Source organism: Eleginops maclovinus, chromosome 21 (assembly GCF_036324505.1).
Source record: "Eleginops maclovinus isolate JMC-PN-2008 ecotype Puerto Natales chromosome 21, JC_Emac_rtc_rv5, whole genome shotgun sequence".
NCBI lineage: Eukaryota > Metazoa > Chordata > Actinopteri > Perciformes > Eleginopidae > Eleginops > Eleginops maclovinus.
Genome location: NC_086369.1, coordinates 10,043,605 through 10,063,941, shown reverse-complemented (window position 1 = coordinate 10,063,941; position 20,337 = coordinate 10,043,605). Strand labels below are relative to the sequence as shown.

The window sequence follows — 20,337 nt, the reverse complement described above, 5'->3', positions numbered from 1 at the left end:
AGAGCCTCTCCTTGGCTTTGCTCTAGAAAGCAACATGTTATTGATTATCTTGATGGACAGAAACCCTCCCACATATCAGCCCTAGGTCAAACATCTATTGTTTTCTTCTGGATAAGATCTGTGATACCTGAGCATATTTCAACATTTGCGCATCGTATGTCCAAGGTGATCCTGCTTTGCATTTATGTTGAAATATGTTTTTACAGCTCCGGGTTCTGAAGGGGAGCTGAGGGTTTGCAGATGATATCCTCTGAGCAAATTCTGTTACCTTCAGGAATATGCATCAAGGGTCCAAGGTGTGTAGCTCTCCTTTACTGTCCCGTTTAACCCTTTCACTCTTTTGAATCCCTCCGTCTTCATCCTTCTGGGATGGACTGTTCTTTTTCTGCTGTGCTGAGCAAGAAGGCTGAGCCTCCCGGCTTCCTTTCCTTTCTCCTTCACTTAATTTTGTTCTACAGTACAACGGGGCAGATTTATCACCTTGCGCCGCTTTTTTCCCGAAAGCATCAGAAAAGGAGGGGAATTATTCCTGGGTCCTGACAGGGGAGCCTCAGGGTGGTGGGCAAGGGTGGGGAGATGTGTTGTGAAAGAACGAGAGAAGGAAGGAAGCAAAGTGGATGCTTGAGACAGGGTTTGAAAAATGTGACTCAACGCTGCAGAGGAGAAAAAGGGGGATGAGTATAATTGATTCTGACGACCCAAGTCGGATGGCAGTCTTCCCCAGGGGGGAGACAGTGAGCTGATCCCAGCCAGAGTCACCATTGTAGGGGGAAGGGACAGGGCACGAGACGGGGGTGGAAGTGGAGGTGTGTGGAACATATCGCCATCCCTGTTTTAAACACACACACACACACACACACACACACACACACACACACACACACACACACACACACACACACACACACACACACACACACACACACACACACACACACACACACACACACACACACACACACACACACACACACACACACACACACACACACACACACACACACACAATATAATGAAACACATCACCTTTCTGTCATGCTTTGAACAAAATGCACTGAAACAAGGCCACCCTCTTCACTCGATTGAATTTTTAGTTAACTGCATCACATATGCATGAGTTAATTGACCTATCAAATCAGTGATGGGAATCTCCCCACTTGTCTCTTTTCTTGTCTTAATTGCAGGTGGGAGTGAGGGGAAACAATGGTTGGATAATGGGATTCAGCTCTCAAATCAAAACTTCACTTTCTCTTACACACACAATTCTGTGCAGAGGAACCTTCTTCCTCTTATTAGTCCACGCCCACGGCTCCATGGAGCCAGACTAAATAAATAAATTACTGATTCAGATGCCTGCTTACTTGCTAACCTTGTTAGCTTTTGCACTACAGCAAACAGAAAGCTCCTTGTTTGTGTGCGTGTGTTTGTGAGTGTGTCTGGCTTGATTGTATTGACTACTGTTATATCCGTGTGTATGCTCATATTAAGGGTCCATTTCTCTTCCAGCAGGACTCATTCATTAACCTTATGTGTAAGACTGCTCAGTGAATGTAGGTTACAGCTCAGGCAGACATAATTCCCTAAAGGCGAAGAGAGGCATTAGCATGCCGTTATCTCGCCACATTCCCTGGAGCTAAGATGACTCCAGAAAGATGCTCTCTGTCTCGTATGAATTTAGCTGGACACACAATCATACAGTAAGCTACCTCATGCACGCACATGCATACACACACCCAAACACAGGTAATAACAAAAAGAAGAGGATGTCAGAGAAAAATGAGGACAGGAATAAAATAGGCCCATCCTGACAGAATAAAGACAACTGCACTTTTTCATCAACCAGATATTTTGATGTCGAGGTGAGCTGATTTTGTTTACACATCAATCAAGGAGAAACATGGGACGGGGCAGAATCAGCCCTTTATCCTGACAGACTCAAACCTTTACAATGAGTGGATTGAGGCTCAGAGAGTTATATGAGAAGAACGGAGAGGATTGGAACAGATGGCAGGAGTCCCCCTGGGCGAATAGCGCCTACCCCGCTGAACGCTTGGAGTTCTTGACCATCTGGACCAAAAGGCAATGTGCAGCACCCTGTAGCGGATTCCCCGTTGAAGCGACATGGAAAAGAAGATGCAGGCACACTCGGTACAATGTCACCAACATAATGTCCATCAGCTCCATGTCACAGGGGGTAGAATGATCAGATTAACAGGAATGAAGTGGATGCTGGGTTGGAGGTTGAAACTGCTTGTTTTTCCTGGCACATCATACACAGATCACAGTTCACATTTGTCACAATGCTTACATTTTGAATCCAAGGATATCTCTATGATACTCATTGATCTGTCTATTCATGTAGGAACTTACCGTAATGTATGAAGTTGGAGCAGTTGGTTAAGATTGATCCTTTGGCAGAAATAATGTATCTTACAAATCATAAGCATATTTTTAGTTAGCTGGGCAGTCATCCGTCATTGCTGAAGAGCATGAAAGATTGGATCCGGTTGGAACTGGAGAGAAATATATATATATTTATTGAAGGTAGTTAATGTAAACCAGAGACTGAGTAGCTCACAAAAGTCTGATCGTCATATGAAAGTTGTAGTCTTAAGGAGGACTGACTCAATCATCCATCCATTTATGTTATCTAGCCTGACATTAATGGTAGAAAGTATTGTCGGACCAATCAGTAACAGAAGAAGCAGAACGTTTTAGAAAGAACCTAATAAAAAAAAACTCATAGAAGATATTTGGTTGTCAGTCAATGAATGTTTGATCCAATCTCCCCCTAGTGGACATGCTTTTTAAAGTTACAGGAAAACAGGACAGTTTTCTGTAGTCTGATGTCACTGACATTCACTTAATTTAATATATTGCAATTATGAGACTTCAACCAAATTCAGATTTGATTTGATAGCTAAGAAGTGGGTGTGGCTTAGCAAAACCGAGGAGTAGAAGAATTTTGACCACCACCCATCCCTCGTTAGTGATGTCCAATTAGGAGATAATTCTATATGGTTCATCACTGAGGGATACTTTGTCACAACATCATGTAATACAAAAGTTTTATGAAAATAACATTTATAGCAATTTAAACGTGTGACACAGGTTTGGTTAGGCACATCAAAAAGGTGGCTCTTATCATTTTCCTCTTCAAGAATCTGAAGACCAATCAGCTCAAACAGCACAGAGTGTTGCAGTAATGTACCTGCGCCTGCTTATCCTCCTGAGGTGTCTCCATCCCTGCTCCATTTAGAGCCGCAGCTCGGATCAGATCGATGCCTTTCTCCAGCCGCTCGTCATCAATTATTCACCTGATCAGCCCTGTTGCTCATTAGATGACTAATCTGGGAGGGTGAGGAGAGTCGGGATGCTTTGAAACCTGAGACCGAGAGGCAGCAGGGAAGGGAAGGGCGGATCACATCTCCAGATCGAGAGAGATGGAGGCAGAGTTCATAGATGTGGGATTACCGATTTGTACATCTAAGTCCTGACATCCAGGAGGGTTTATAAATCTTTGATGAAACCATAGAATCACTTTGATGAATGTGCACATGTATCACCAACATATTGCACGTGCCTATGAATGCTTCACGGACGTTAGTGTATTAAGACAGACTGGCAACAAAGCATGAACAGGGAGAAGTGAGAAGGTGGGAGTGGAGCTTCCATTAGCCAAAAGATTGCATGTTGTACTCACATTACACCCCACCTAGGTTGTTCCCGAGAACATCTGTGGTCAGTGTGGGTCACATTTTTACTGTGCCATAAATCTCCCTTGGCGTTTTCCCAGTGACGCCAGTTTTGTTATTCTCCGTCTCCCTGAATGTTGTTTAGCGGTCATGTTTCCTTCCCGCTAAATCAGAGCATCGGCGTCAAATGAAAAAGCGAAACAGGTACACAGTATATAGCGCTTTTTTCATAAACTGTCCATCATCTTTCTTGCTCGATTTCAACACTTCCAGGTAGTGTTGAAGGGGGTGTAGCTCAAAGAAAAAACAAGAGAAAGAAAGAGAGCAGTTCTCCTTCTTTCCCACTGATCATGTACAAGCGGGGGGTGGCTTTGATCTCCCATGTCCCCCTGAGAGCCACATTGAGGTGGGAGTGCGGCGTGACGGCTGTGGTACATGTTAGCTCTGATTAAAGGGAAATATGCATCACCGTATAGCGCTTTCCTTTTTATCTGTGCCTGCGATGTGGTGCGATGGCGACGCTAGATTGGGCCCCGATATGTTCTGATGTCGCAGCTTTATCTGTGTTCTGCCGGAGCTGAAAGCCACCTGAAGTTGAGTCCCTCTGATTTCAAACCTTTGAGTCCGCCTAAAGTAGTTTGAAGAAGTTGAGTTGCTGAGGTTGTTTTGTGTCGGGAAGTTGCTGTTTCTTTTGGCTTGTTTGAGTAGCCCCAGAACTCACACCCTTTGACCTTTCTTACAAGGTCATGTGCCTCCGGATCAATTAGAGCTGAGGACCTGCATTCCACACTGGTGTGGCAATGACTACCAGGGCAGGGCCTGCAGCAGAGGCGAAAGTATTTGGTCATGACAGCATAGGAAACAAATAGGAAGTGCATTCTCTAAATAATATTTCCCACTGTTGTGGATTAGAAAAGGGTGGTTTCTTTTTGCTCTAAATCCATCATGTCGAGCAGAATAAAAGATACATAGGGGATTTTAGGGGAAAATTGAGATCAGAACGAATGTCATCTTCATTCATTAAATATGAAGCCATCACAAAGCAGGCAGTCATTGTTTTTATGTTTTCTTGGAACATGGAAACCTTTCTCTGAACCTGCAGTCGTTCAAACCACTGTCATGTTGCATTTCAGAACTACTTTTTGTATTGCGTGGTATAGCTACTAAAAGAGAGGTGAGCATTAAACAGAAAAGGGTAGAAACACATTGGCACGCACGTTTCATATGGTTTTGATGCTAAAGGAGACAGATGGAAGAGGCTGTTGGAGGGGAGGAGCACAGAGGTAAGGCATATGCAGGCTCTTAAAAGCCCTTTGGCTAACCCACTTTGCTTGACCCTTACATCCTGCACACATGCACACACCTTTTCAGAGTGAATTATCAATTTATTCCATTCTCAGTATCTCTTCAGATGAATACACAGTGAATCCACGCTCCAGTCTGCCTCGGACCTGCACTCAATTTGCCCTTTATGCTACAATAGACGAGACATTCACATCTGCAGGGTATTAAGTGTTTTTGGGGGTGCATTTACTTAGCTATTTCTGCTTTTCACTCAGGTGCGAAATATTAGTGGATTCGTCTGTTGAGATACAATTGATAGGCAATTATTAATCATAAAAAAAGGAAGTGGCTTTTAGCCCACATATTGTACACCAAAAGATGAATAAATAACAGTAATACATAATTGTACGTGGTAAAAGAAAGTGTAACAATTCTTTTTTACTTTCCGTGCTCAGTTACCTAATATTTTCGTCTGGATCCAATAGTTAAAATACCTGCTAATAGACACATAACCCCTAAGCAGTTATCTTTCAAGGGCTTGTAGCTGCAGCTGTAGCTTAACAGTTTTAAAATTTTACCCAAGAGAAACAAACAGTATGACACCAAACATGCAATATTTTCTAAATGAATCCTAGTTGGGCGATATGCTTCTTGTGTAACCAGTTCTGAAATTCTAAACTTAAATACGCACCTTTCTTAAATGCAAAAGAACCTGTAGGACTTCAGATGTCTTGAACAAAGCACATCTTTATTTTCAGAAACATTAGATTCTTCAGGTACACAAACAGTCACAAGCACAAACACTTTCAGTCTTGTTTTTTTTTTTTTACACATATTTAGTGAGTCAAACATCACATAATCTAACGTGTGACTTTTCACTTCCGACTTGTGCTGACAGTCATGGTATGTTTCTCTATCTAACTGAGGAAATAAGAGTCTGACTTTTAATTCTGTCACTTCCTGGTTTGTGTTGAGAGCTTGAAATCAAAGGACAGTTCCTTGATCAAACGCAGTACAATACAGTACAGTAGTACAATAAACTGTAGATGACCCACTAAGTGTGACAGGTACACGTCAGTGCTCTGCCCTTCATTCACAGTCCCACGTTCTGTGTCAGACACATAAGGACAGCTCTTCATGGCTTTTGCTGCCAGCGTTGGCAATGATATATTCATCTATTGTTTCCCTCCTCCCATATGACAGAACACAGCAGCTGATTCACTAGTTACTCTATGTAAATATATATTTTGTCTCAATATATCTATATATTCTATCTATGGAATAAGTCTATATAGCATATATATATATATATATATACTTTTGGTAGGGTTCTGAAAACATTCAGGTACATTCACTTGACCCTGTGATGTTTTTTTTTCTTCATATGAAAGATAAACACAGATATAGTAAGCAGAGATACTTGCCATCAGCCTCCCACCAAGAAAAACAGGACATTAAGCATCCCCAAACTTAGAAGAAAAACCATAACAAATGTCTCAGTGCTGGTTGTTTAAGGACCAACAGCATAAATATACTAAAAGACCTCTGTATTAATCTAGAGTATAAAATAGCATATTATCTGGACTTGACAACAGTTCATAATAACTCTAATAGAGTCTGTGTGCACACAATACCACAGGTGTACAAGAGCTGGCAACAACAGGTAGGCAATTCGATGGTTTCCTTTGCAAGTCAGCAAAAAATATTCTGTCAGTGGTTAAAAAGCTTGAATGCAAAAATCACTTCTACAATCACTAGTGTGAATAGACCTTGGCATATCACAGAATACACAAAAAGGCATTAATCTACAGCTCAGGGGATTGAATTTGGCCTACAAAGGACCATATTGACGGTAAGCCCTACTATGTATGAACACCGATTTTCTTTCAAAAGGCCACAAGGAAGTCACTTGGGTGCTGGTAAGGAAAGTGCTCCTCTATGGGTCCGGGGTGGTCAGAGGACCCTAATACTGATCTTAAATTGGGCTGTAAAAGTTCAAGTCATAACTGAAATATTATTTTCCCGTTACAGGAGCAATATTACATCTAGGCATTTGTACCCTTACTGTTTTATTTCAACCTGTAATAACCCAAGGCCAATAGATAATGGTCAGTCATTGTGAATGTAGACAGTGTGCCCTTAAACCAGATTTACATGTCCTATTCTTTTGCAAAGGGTCAGTCCATCCAAATGTTAAAAAACATGTTCTCACTTTACCATTGTGGAACCTAGCAGTGCAAATTTTGTAGTATCGGATTATAAAATTTAGGTGCATGGAATTTTGTTTAGTGGTGATCAGTACTTTACAACATTTTTTTTCCCCTCTGGATAATCCAAAGATTAATACGGACACAGTTTCTGTTGTGTTTTAATTTGAAAAACGTCAATTATCCTTTGTTTGGAGATAGAAATATCAAACACTGAGCACATAAAACCCATTGGATGTAAGAGATTAACTGAATTGACCCTTAACAGTAACACTGTCAGCTAGGTTATAATTACCCTTTTATTAAGATTTAAATTAAAAGTAAAAAAATCCAACGGGACATTAAATACATACATCTCCAAACAAAAAAAACAAACAGTGCAATCTAGATAACATGAAAAATAATATTGTTTATAAAACTGGATAATCTTCCCTTCAGAGGATGTACCTTATGAATTGTATCACAAACATCAATTTCTACATTTTTTTCCAAAATATTCTGTTTCTTTGCTTCTAGACCAAGACAAATGTGCCAACTGGTGAAATGTGAAACTCGTGATAAAAGTCATAAGAGAAACTCTCCATCCCTGTGTAGCTAATTTTTAGCACTGAGTATGTGTGAGAAGTAACAGTAAAGGGCTCCATTCCCATCCAGGACTAAGCTGGATAGTGTGGACTTGGGGCAGGAGTGTCTAGATCCCCTTCAGCCTCACCTTCTTCCTGGCCGGAGTAGGAGCTCAGTGCGTCCCACAGAAGGCTGGGCTGCTCACAGTGGTGGCGACTCCTCCAGTGCTCCATAACTCCGTCTTTAGTGTCCAACACCTCGCTGCAAAGCACGCAGTTGAAGGCTGCACCTGCTGCGAGGACCCCAAGTCCTCCGCTGCTTTCTGGTGAAGAGAGGGTAACACTATCCTCCCCCTCTTGGCCATGGTGGTGGGACATGATGTGCCTCTTAAGTTTGGAGAAGGAGACAAACTCCTCGTCGCAGCTGCCGCACTTGACCAGGTTGCGCTTCTCATTGAGCTGACGCCAGTAGTGGGCAGCATGCTTTACCAGCTCGTTTTCAGCCTCCCGGCCACCGCGCAGTTGTTGACCATCATGATGTGGAACCGGGATCTCCTCCCCATGCACATAAAGCAAATGCATCTTCATGTCGGCAAAAGTGGGAGTGATGGCTTGGCAGCGGCCACATTTAATCTGCAGCTCCACAGGGTCTTCACGATCCTGCTCATCTGACGGCTCTGGGGAGTTGGCCCTGAGGGAGATCAATTAAAACTTCGTTATGACAGTTTATTTTTTATGTAATTTACTTTGTATTGAAATGTTGTGTCAAACACTGTTACAGCATACTGTACATTGCATAAATGACATTATTATCTGCTCATAGTCCTTTTCAGAAATCCCGACACAAATAACAGATAAGAAAAATAAATAATAATATTAAAGGACAATGAACAGGGAACAATTAGGAAGTAGTTATTTCTTTGCAGAGTTAAGAATCTGTGAAAACAAAATCTGGCCTATAGGGCATTACATAGTGAGTCAACCTTTCCCAGTATGAAGTAAATTGCTCCAATTTATGATTGACAAAAGCAATTATCCATGTCCATCGTGATGTCCATCCATCCAATCAGAGTCAGGGCTATCCTTTCATAACCATTTCCTGGTTAATGCCTTTCTAGCAGCAACCAGTGGAATTTTTAATAAATATTTGTCCTTTCTCAACCATTCCGGTGGCAAAATCCCAAAGTAAAAAATCTTAATCTCCAGAGGTATTATGTCTTTATAAATGTCTTGTAAGGCATTGTTTATATCCCTCCAGTAGTCTTTGATAGCTGGACAGTCCCAGAATACATGGTAGGGGTTTGCATGCTGGTTACCACAGTTTCTCCAACATATAGGGGGGACCCCATCATAGTGGGAATTCTGTGAGGGGGCGTAATAAAATATCAGGTTTTTCCAGCTATATTCCCTCCAATTCTGCGAGCTGGTACACTTCCACTTCCACATTGTAACCCATTCCTCAGCAGATACATTTATCTCTCCTTCCTGTTCCCACTTCTGTCTTATGTATGTAGTTGAGTGTTTTTTTTAAAGGTTTTTCAATCCTTTGTATACACCCGATATGGCTCTACTATTAACCTCTGTGTTATATTCTTTCCTAAACATTTCAAACCCATACTTGCCTCTTGTTACTTTCTTCAATTTCAAATTAACATAACAGCTCACCTGCAGATATCGAGAAAAGTCCTGTTTTTTCAGAGTGTATTTCTCTTTAAGGGTATCAAAACTGGGCAATGCTCCTCCTTTCATTAGTTTGCACAGAGCTGTTAGTCCTTTAAAGAGCCCAATCCTTAAATCTAGTATCCAATCTCTTAGGCATGAAAACCGAGTCATATGCACACCATTTGAGAAAGATAATATCATTCTCCAATTTAAATTCTTTTATAATAGTTTTCCACATTTTGAGAGTACATTTCACACATGGGTTTTCAATAATGTTTTGTAGGTTATTGCCAGCTATAATTGCCTGTATGGGAGTGGGACACACTTTCTCTTCTATCATTTTCCATTGAGCATTATATATTGGGTTGCACCAGCATATTATTGTTCTTACCTGCGTTGCGAAATAGGTAATCTCTGAGGGAGGGTAAGCTCCATCCCCCTTCTTCCTTGGCCAGTTGTAAGGTTTTGAGACAAACTCTAGGTGTTTTACCTTGCCATACACTGTATACCTTGATGAAAAGTTTTCCCATTCTTTAAATTGACTATGGTAGATCTCTATTGGTAGGGTTTGGAATAAATATAATAATCTAGGTAGAATTCTCATTTGAATAGATTCAATTCTTGAAGAAAGGAATTAGGTTCCATCTTGCAATATTTTCCTGAATTCTTTTTTGTACAGGTAGGAAGTTGCATAATTTATTAAGATCCGTAGGTATGTTAATGCCCAAATACTTGATGGATTTTGTTTGCCATATCAGTGGGTATTTATTCCTAATTTCTTCAGGAGGGTTGTAATTATATGTAAGTAATTGGGTCTTACCTATATTAACCTTGTATCCCGATAACTGACCATATTGTTCAAAGGATTTCATCAGTTTAGGTAATGTGAACGTTGGTTGCAGGCCAATTTATATTCTTTCTCTTTATTAGAGATTCCCCTCTTTGTTTTGTTTAATGTATTGAGCCAATGGTTCCAAGTACAAGCATACAGACATGCACAGTGAAGCTATTTGATAGGTATCCATTGACTTTAACCCTAGCAGTCGGTTTGTCATACAGTGCTTGTATAGATTTGACAAACGTATCATGAAAGCCAAATCTGTGTAAAACTCGCTATAGAAAATCCCAATTAACCGAGTCAAATGCTTTGTCAGCATCAACAATTCCTTATACCATTTGGCGGTGTAGCCGTCTGAACCTGGTGGCTTATTTGATTTGAACCTACTTAAATCAGCAATCATTATTCCATTTTGTTTTTCATTTAGTGAGGGTAAGTCTAAGGAGTTTAGATAAGTGTCAATTTGGGTTTGACTTCCTCCTGGAACTTTAGAATATAAGGTTTCATAAAACACCTTGAAAGTTTCATGAATTTCACTTTAGTTATCTTTTATTATTTTTGTTCTTGGATTCTTATTCTATAAATTGCATTTTCTGCTAGTTTTCCCCTCAATTTCCAGGCTAACATCTCCATAGATTTGGACCCGCTGTCATAGTGTCTCTGTTTAAAAATAAATAAATAACTTTTGGGGTTTCGTTACGACAGTTTAAAAAAGTCAGGTAAGCAAAAGGTTTATTCAGCCCATTTATAAATTGTGACATCACAGCATAAAACCTGCAACAATTAAGTAAGTGCTCAATCATTAATGATCTTACCCCTCTACTGACAGGTCATCCTCGTGATGGCTGATGGACGGCTCCACGGTCAGGACCACCTTGTGAACCTCTCTCAGATGACTGAAGTAAACCCCCACATATCCAAAGGACTTCTCGCAGAACTCGCAGCACAGCGACCGACGTGGGCGTACCTCGGAGTGGTGAAGCTTCATGTGGGTGCTCAGGCTTCCTGAGTGAGCGTATGCTTTGCGGCAGACTGGGCAGGCGTAGGGCCGGCTGTTGGTGTGACTGTTCATGTGGCTCTGGAGATGATGCTTGAACTGGAAACAGCGGCTGCAGGTAGGGCAACGGTGAAGCGGACGGCTGCTTACGAACACTCTTGTATGCGAAGCACCTTTCAGTGGTAAAGGTCACCGGGGCTGGTGGAGGAGGACTGTCCAGGGCCTTGGTTGTTATAGTGGTAGGGAGTTGATGACCAAGTACAAGCTCCTGTTCTTGGGCATCTGTTGTAACAGCAGGCAGACTAACCAGTTGGGGAACTGTCTCCATGACCAACATGGGCTTGGGCCTTATGCTGCGGTACTTCTTCGAAATATCAACTTCTTTTTGTTTAGAGCCTGGAACAACTGCTGGTGGTTTCTCCGGGACTCTTCTACGGAAAAAAGACAAAGACCTCTTCTTTCTCGCCTCAAATGCCAAGATGTCCTCCATTGTCTTTCTCTTCCTCCCCCTCTTCTTACCAGGTGGTTTCTGTAGGGTTCCCAACACAGGCATGAGTGTGGTCTTTGTGTTGGGCTGAAGAGTTGAGTTTGGGACCTGGTTCTGAACCAAGGCTTCAGATGTTTCAAGGGTCTTGGATGTAGGATCTAAGGAGGTGGTGAGTCCTGTCTGGCTAGAGAAACCCTTCTTCTCTGGAGACAAATTGCTGAGCTGGGCGGCCGGGATGAGGGTGTTCTTCATCTTAGAGTAGGGCAGAATGGGCAGTTTACCCTTTGGTGGGGACGGGATTATCTGGACCGCTTTGCTGAAAATGGCTGAGGACAGGACAGTTATACTGCTCTGGGGTTGGGCTACAACAGAATTTGATTGGCACAGCCTCATTGTGGTCTTGCTTTCCTCAAGCGATTTACTTGGGGATCCTTTTGCAGCACCAGGGGGGTACTGGAGGTTCTGAATAAGACTAGTTGTAGCAGGTCGTTCAGAGCAATCTGGTGCTCGCTCTAACTGAGAACCCGGGTACAAGACTGCATTGTCTGGCAGTAGAGCAGTGACGGAGATATCAGAGGACGCTGGGTCAATCAGAATCACCTGCTCTGAAGGCTCTTCTTTCGGCACTAGGATATCCTTTGTTTGCTCATGTTGCTTGATCTTCACAACTGTTGGCCCACAGGGAACTGACAAGGATTGTGCTGAGGACACCACCTTGGGGACAGTTTTCACCCTGGCAGCCATTTGTGGTGACTTGACCTTATCTGTGGTCCCCTTGCTTCTCACTGGCTGGTATCTGGGAATGGGCAGTTTCGGGTTTGTTTGAGTTTGCTGCTGTTGCTGCTGTGGTGTCTGAGAGGAGACAGAAGGGGGAAGCGCCACCAGAGAAAAAGTGCCATCCTGACCTGCTATTTGCATCAGTGCATAGTTTTGGGTGGGCACAATGATGGACTTGGGGCTGGTGGCGGTGGCAGCCTCAGGGAGGGCAGAGGGAGGCTGGCAGGACAGGACCGCAGGGGAGGGGGAGGGCACCACGGCCGGGGCCTTAGGGGCGATACTCCTGAACTGAAGGCTCTTCATCTGAAGGGCTGGACTCACTGGCTACCAACTGAAACACATTCACAAAAGAAAATAGACTTTTGTTAGTTTTTAGATACTTCTCTGAGACAAGCTAGCCTTTTTTCTCCAATTGTTTGTAACCCTAGACTTCTAACCTCAAGGAAGAATAGGAAGAAGGTTATTTCTGAAAGATGGCAAGATCATGAGTGATAATGTACCCTCACTGCACAAGGCCTTAGTGTTTTGCTGATGTCTTTGCTGTTGAACCTAACAGGAGAGAAGCCAACATTGTATAAACATACTGTCAAAAATACAGGCATCTGCACAAGTGTGACAAGCTGTCCTATTACCCATGTCTCCCTGGTCACACACAGCACACTCACTCTCCCCCGGGCTAAGGACAGACTGCCCCCTTTGATTTCGGCTCAGCGTGCAGCCAAGGTACATGCTGGGGCTCGGCGGGGGGGCTCCTCATACCTCCCCCCTCACTTCCTGGAAGGATCAGCCAGTGGAGCGTGAAAGCTGCCCAACGGCAGGATCTTTACAAGACGAAGAGGGGTCCCCTCTCATCTCCCCCTCCACTGACCAGCACTGCAACCTGGCCGAAGGCTATGAGGATGCCCCTGAAAAAAGCCCTGAATGTACTTTGTATCATCCCTTGTTCACAAACAACATTTCATGGTTATCCAATGGGGATGAGGCTTTTCCACTCAGTGAACATTATGACTGTTGATACGAAATACTGCTGAAGTCTAAGGGAAACTATAACCTCATAGTGAGGTTTTAAACAAGACTACTGTATATAAATCTACCATACAGTTTCCATCCATCAATCAAAAGCCATAGGTATTGCTTTGAAAAACAAAGGCAACATTCCTTTATTTATATCATATCTGCATCTTTATATCAAATGGAGGGAGAGATTACAGAGAAGTGCTTCAAAGGGCCTGATTGTAAACAGACTGAGGTTTGAATTTCACATTACGGCCCGACTTTCAATAGCAGCGTTTGATACAGGCGTTACGCCACTCTGTAATAACAATCAGCATAAAGTGCAGCAATCTGGAGGTGTCACAAAAGGTACTATTCAACAGCAGAATGTCTCAATATAAAAAAAAAAAACCATTCATTTCTCAAAGAAGTCTGGGCAAGACACTTTATACATTTAAAAAGAAGGAGAAGAAAAGAAAAACTGCAAAGGGCATATTGTTTAACAGCTGGAAGTGTTTCAGTGCAGAGAGATTATTTATACAGTACCCCTACCGCATTACGACTCCATAAAACTGGAGATATTCCTTCTCTGTGTGGATAGTTGACTCCAGTTTGACTGTGACTTTGGCTGAACACCGAGTGGAATAAAACCGTGGGATGCATGTTCTGCTGGGCATTTTATGTGGCCATAGAAAAAGTGGGGGAGTAGAGGCAAAGATTGGCGATTAATTCTACCATGTGGAAGTTTTCAGTTGGACATGAGGGAGGGGGGGGTGTGTTTATCAACAGCTGGAGAAGCAGCCAGTAGGCCTATAATTCTTTTGTCACAGATGATTCAGCAGACGCCACCTGACACCAAGTAACTCCACACAAAAACAAGATCAGATTTAATATATCCCATTGTTGCATTCCACCTGGAAGAGTAAGAATAGAAGTGGAGGGTCAGGGGAATATTTGGTTGAAGTTTCTTCAGGCTATCAAAGATTCTAGAAAAATCAAAGCATTTGATACTACACAATAAGATTATCTTACCTCGATATGGCAACAGTCTGTCCCAACAATCTTTCTAATACTAGGCACACTTTTTCAAGGTTATCCAACATCTAATCTGATCATGTAAACCGATGTATCTATTGCCTGTGCCTACAAGCCTCTGTACACAGATGTGTTTGCACAGATTGACTGATGCCATCATGAAGAGCATGTGGCAGGAGGAAGTAGAACCACAAATATACCGAAGGAATATGCAACAAAAGAACATTTTCATGGGCAGGATGTGACTTATTTACTACTTTTAGCAAGTTAGCATGCTATACTAGCTAATAAATACAAAGTACAGCTGAGCTTGTAGGTATCCATTATTTCTGCCCTGAAGGAACCTTGATATGCTGGTGGCACTAGGGATCTTGAGAACATTTGGTAAAATAAAATATGCCTTTAAAATAATTGAATCCTAATCAATATTCACTGGGAAACGATTTGACCCTTCTTTTGCCCGGCAGCCAAAGCATGTGAGCGAAGTGGAGCGGTGATAATTTCATGCTATCGCTCACGGAGTTGTTTGTTCCCTCCACAACCCTGTTCAATGTCACTCTGCGTTCCGATTTACCCCCACTGGCGTTCAATTGCTCTGCCAGGCGCCATTCTGTAGTCCATACAATGGTTGGTGCTCTATTCAGTCTGGACCAGAGTGGTGGAACAATTGACATTGCAATACCCAGAGTCACCTCGCTGATGTAACTAAAAATCACAAGGGGAAGATCACTGAGTAATGATGTTTAAGTACATGCATTAATAAAAACCGCAGTGCCTTCTTGTGAAACGTGAAAACACTCAGAACTAAACGATGCTACCAAAGTCAAGCTTGATGTTCAAATTTGAGAGTTGAAAGTGGAAAGAAAAAGCTGCAACCAACTGCATCTGTAACTGATCCTGACCCTAACCCTAGCAGTGATTACCAGAGGCCCTGAAGCTACTGGTTTAACCTGCACTCACACTGTCTGAGATCTACTACTACAAGTATGCTGCTACAACAGGTAAGAGTCTGTGATGAAGACCCAGCCTCAGGCAACACACATTTGTCTTTAATATACAGCATGGTGCATGGAGACGGTCTCCTTCACTGGTCTAGGCCGCCCAATATTACTATTTGATACCATCCACCTTCTCTTGCCATTATTCCTCTCTATGAGAGTGCCTCTCTTTCCACATTTTGCTTCCCCTTTCAGGATGCCTCTCTCAGTGTGGTTCTATCTGCATAATCAGTATGTTAACAACTCTCCTTCTTCAGTTCAGCCACATGGGAGAGGCTCGCAGGAAAAAGGGAACAATAGAAAAGGAGAGAGAAGAAGGGGAGCCTTTTTACCCTTGTGGATAGAGCAGTGACGGTCAGTTTGCCCTGTCATCATCATTCTCCGTTCTCCTGAGGTGGTCCTTGTGCACAGTGAGGTGCGGAGGAAAGACAGAAACTGTCTGGAAGACAGCCAGAGAGCGACAGATGCTTAAAAGCCAGAACTGTAAACCTGCATCTGATCATGATGATCCAGACTCAGCTGGGAGATCAGCAGTGACAAAGTGTGTAAAGGCAGTGACAAAACAAAGGCTAGAATTCAAGCCAGTGTCATTATTTACACCGGTGCCTTTTCTTAAATACATTTAGTGGTAATTCTTTTAGAAGTAAAGGGTTTCAAATACACAGCCATTGCAATTTACCAATAGTAAATTGCCCTACATGTCTCAGAGGTCACTAGCATTAGCCCATTAACGAAGTTACTGTTTCATTGCCTGAAAGTGCCCTCCATTGCAAACCTGTGTCTAACTAATTGGTACTGGGATCTGATGGGCCTGTGTCTTCTAAAGGGTATAACACAGCAGGGCAAGGGGAGAAAAGCACAGGGAGGTCACAGATGCTCCTCAATCTGCCGCTGGATTTGAAACGCCAACCACTCTAATCTGACTGGGGTCAGAGGTCAGGGCTAGGGTGACGCAAAAACCTGGTTTGCGGAGAGAATGCAAGGCTGAGGGAGAAAGAGAAGAAGAAAAAATGGTGGGGGTGATCCACAGAGACAGATTATCAGGTAAAGCCACAGGGGTGAGAGGTGAGGATTCTGCTGTTTATGCTGGAAACAGGTCAGGGTTGAGCAGGAGGGCAGTGTTGGAACGGGGCCAGGCATCCACCTGGAATGGAATGAAATGGTACTCCACAAGCTACACACACAGCTTACACTATCAAACCTGGACCTGAGTCACATGTGCAGCCAAAACTGATGAGCTGACCAACAAAACAATCTGCCTATTGTTCAGCAGTAATGCAATTTATTGAGAGGTGAAAGCACTGCTCTGTGAAACGTCAAAACATGGAGACTGCTGTGTTTTGGTAGCATCCCTGATGGATTATCCGACTGTTTTGTCTTGCTTATGGCTTGCTACTGTTTAAACTGCAGTGCCTGCATTTTGCTCCCACAATAGGAAGAGGGAAGTAGTTTCTCTTGTGGTTAAAAAAAAAAATCAAATGTGAAGTGTTTTGAGCGGAGCAGGGAGCAGAGTAGTGTGAGGTTTGTTATCTCCCTTGTAGGTGAGAGCAATGCTCATCTGGGACTGGGAGATAGAGCTTGGAGATGGAGGGGGTCTGGAATGAAGTAGGTGTGTGTGTGTGTGTGTGTGTGTGTGTGTGTGTGTGTGTGTGTGTGTGTGTGTGTGTGTGTGTGTGTGTGTGTGTGTGTGTGCAGAGCCAGCAGAGGCCAAGCTCCCCCAGGTTTCAGCCCAGATGAAAGGCCAGGATCTAGGCTAGATAAGAGGGCAGATCACGGGGGGTCGGGGCCAGCCGGCTGTGAGAAGCCATGTCCAGCGGCCATCTTTCACCAACCTCCTCCCTCTCTCACACACACACACACAGTATGCAGGATTAGTGACCCTGAGACTGTGAGCAAGGTAGTTAAAAATATATTTCTTTCTCTCAGCAATTATAAAAAAAACAAAACAATAACGGCTCAATCCCTGAACGATGCAGTCCGAATGGAAATGAGATAATTCCATTTGTTTTTTCCTCATGACTGAACTTAAGCGTTATCTGTGCTCGATTGCTTTTTCCTGCATGCATGCTAACTGCTCATCTTTGCTCCCCAGCCTAAGGTGTACATGTAGGGACGTACGTGTGTGTGTGTGTGTGTGTGTGTGTGTGTGTGTGTGTGTGTGTGTGTGTGTGTGTGTGTGTGTGTGTGTGTGTGTGTGTGTGTGTGTGTGTGTGTGTGTGCAGGGTCTGAAGCGAAGGCGGTCATGGGGAAAATGAAATCAGTGTTTGCAGAGGTCCTTGTTTCATCCCAGAGCTCTGCTGAATGAGAAGGCAAAGGAGTCGGAGAAAAGGTGAACACACACACACACACACACACCCGTATGTCATCCACTGTCACCTGAGCAAATCAATGCAACGGAGAAATCCATTCCAATTAGGATCCCGCTGCTCTGCCCTGCATGTGGATGTAGATTAATCGATATAGAAATCCCACCACTAACCTGCTGTTCCCCTAAGAGAATACGCTTTACTGAGACTCTAGATGATTTACTTTCATCGACTTACATCTTAGAAATGAGCCAATGAATTCACTAATCACTTCTTTTTGTAAAATGTTCCAAAGTAAGGCAAAAACTACTTCCCTCCCTAAAGATTTCAGAATAAGTGTTCACTACAGATAGGCTAGACCCTCAATAAAAACAAGTCAATGCCCTTTGAAGGCAGGATGCTGTAAACCCCTGAAACCAACAACCTTTGACCCTATGTCCAACAAGGCCATGTGTCATCCCGGGGAAGCTGTAACGTCTTCAATCATCCATGCTCACAGATGAACCAAATGAGCATAAGACACACACTCAGAGTCACATGATGGGCACAGATGACATGGCTGCCGGCTCAGAGCTGAGTGACGTTGACGTGGAGCCGAGGTGACAGCAGTGTGTCCAAGTGCGTGCCGACGCGTGTGTTCAAGGTCTCAAGTGTTAACGGGCTCCCCTCTCAGGCAGCCAGCACTGTGTTAGCCATGCTCAACATAAAACCTTTTACCTGACCTTTCGCTCTGCCGTGACATTTGGACCCTTCTGAATAGGTCAAACAGGACTAAAGAGTGGTGGAAAAAGGCAAGGGAAAAAAATTAAAATGGGGAGAGGAATGAGGGCTGTCAGTGGAGGGAGGTGACAACTGATGTGCTTGGGAATATGTCGGAAAGACAAACATCAACTGCTAAGAATTCCCACAATTCTCACAAAACCGTCGTGCAGAAGGGATACTTTCTGAACATTTTACTATCCCATCACTCAGTGTGAGAGCGAGAGAAAAAGAGCAGTTGCTGAATTAACATCTGTGACAAAAGCACTTGCCGAGTCAAATATTTTGTTTCAGAAATGTGCAGAGTCACTGATAACAGGAAGTTGCTGGAGGAACATTCTGCTGAGTGACCAACAGGAACAAGGCAGGAAATGACGATAGGCTGGTAAGATTGCTACAGAAGTGCAAAAGCGGAAACTGGTGGATGTATGACACATGAGGTAACCTTTCGTAACAATGCCAAAGCAGATAAAAACATGGTGACCTCAGTCTGATGTACTGTAGATGCGAGGTGGAGCAGGAAAAACAACAATATGTCCTGGTTAGTTAGTACACAAGTAACCAATAGAGTTTCAATTTTAACATTTGGGATACACATACAGTATCTTGACATAAATAATTAACCCGATTTAACCAGCACATTTAGATTTGGACTGACTGGTCCACCTTCTACAAGCATGATCCTAAACCTCAAAACCATGTCTCCAATCCAGCCCGACAAGAGAATACTAAATAATGATTTTGTTTGACCACCAGGTGATGAGTGTTGGTCACAAAGACTGGCAACCATTGCTCAAGACGTACAGACGTACCTGCAAGAGGCCTTCAATAGGTTTGTGGTTTATTACAATTTCATAACTGGGAGATTTGCAATAGAAGGTGTACCACCGCACATTTCAAGCAATAGACCAAAAGGTCAAATAAGTCCTTGATGGATCATTTAACAGTGAGAATCATCTGACAAGTCGTGTGACTTTCCAAAAATCGAGCAGAGTCACGGATGTATGAAAGCAGTTTCAGTCGTCACAAAATCACATCCATCACTTTTTGTGTGAGCAGAATGCAACACAATGGATGCCTTTGAGTCAAGTCAGCCCAGTTATACTGATTCACAGCTTTTCCTGAAAGCAGGGAGTATAGACATCTGCCTTCAGATGTGATTACACAAAAAACAGCTTGTAAGCTCTTTTGAAGTGAAACAAAACCTTAAAAAGCTCATCAAAAGAGCTTTGAAGTTGTTTGATTAATTACGAAGTGTAAGCACAACAGGTTAAACACTGCACACAAGACTTATTTCATATATTTTGCCCTTATTGACTAGAAAAGAAAAAAGAAAACAAAGATGTTGCAACCAGTGCAGAAGCAAACAACCTGACCTGTCCATCTCCATCCAGCACCCTTCTTTCTTCTTTCTAATTTATTAATCTGCTCTTTGACCCCTACTGACAGACTTCTCAGTGTGCGATGTAGCTCTATGATGAACATAAACTCACAATTAATCCTTCAAAGCTCCCCGGTAAAGGACTGCAAATTCTTTTTCTCCATGTACACCCTGCCGAGGAAAAGTGATGCCACCGCAACCTCGACTGGGACACTAAGATAACACCTGCGTTCCCGGTCCCACCTTAATGATCACTCGACGCAATGGGAGAACTTTAATGGGGGCCCTGGAAGGAAGGAAGGAAGGAAGGAAGCTGCCAGCTTGCTAATTTTAGGCACTCTGCATCTCAGATGAA

General features: G+C 43.0%; 1 protein-coding gene across 1 annotated transcript in view; it reads right to left on the bottom strand.

The window, feature by feature from the left end:
- Positions 1 to 5,708: 5,708 nt before the first annotated feature.
- Positions 5,709 to 20,337, bottom strand: part of znf438 (zinc finger protein 438) — a 42,039-nt gene continuing 27,410 nt past the window's right edge. The window contains 3 exon segments of the mRNA XM_063873762.1: positions 5,709 to 8,440; positions 11,065 to 11,432; positions 11,434 to 12,841. Of these exon segments, the coding sequence (XP_063729832.1) occupies positions 7,843 to 8,440; positions 11,065 to 11,432; positions 11,434 to 12,813 (2,346 nt within the window). The 5' untranslated portion in view covers positions 12,814 to 12,841 and the 3' untranslated portion in view covers positions 5,709 to 7,842.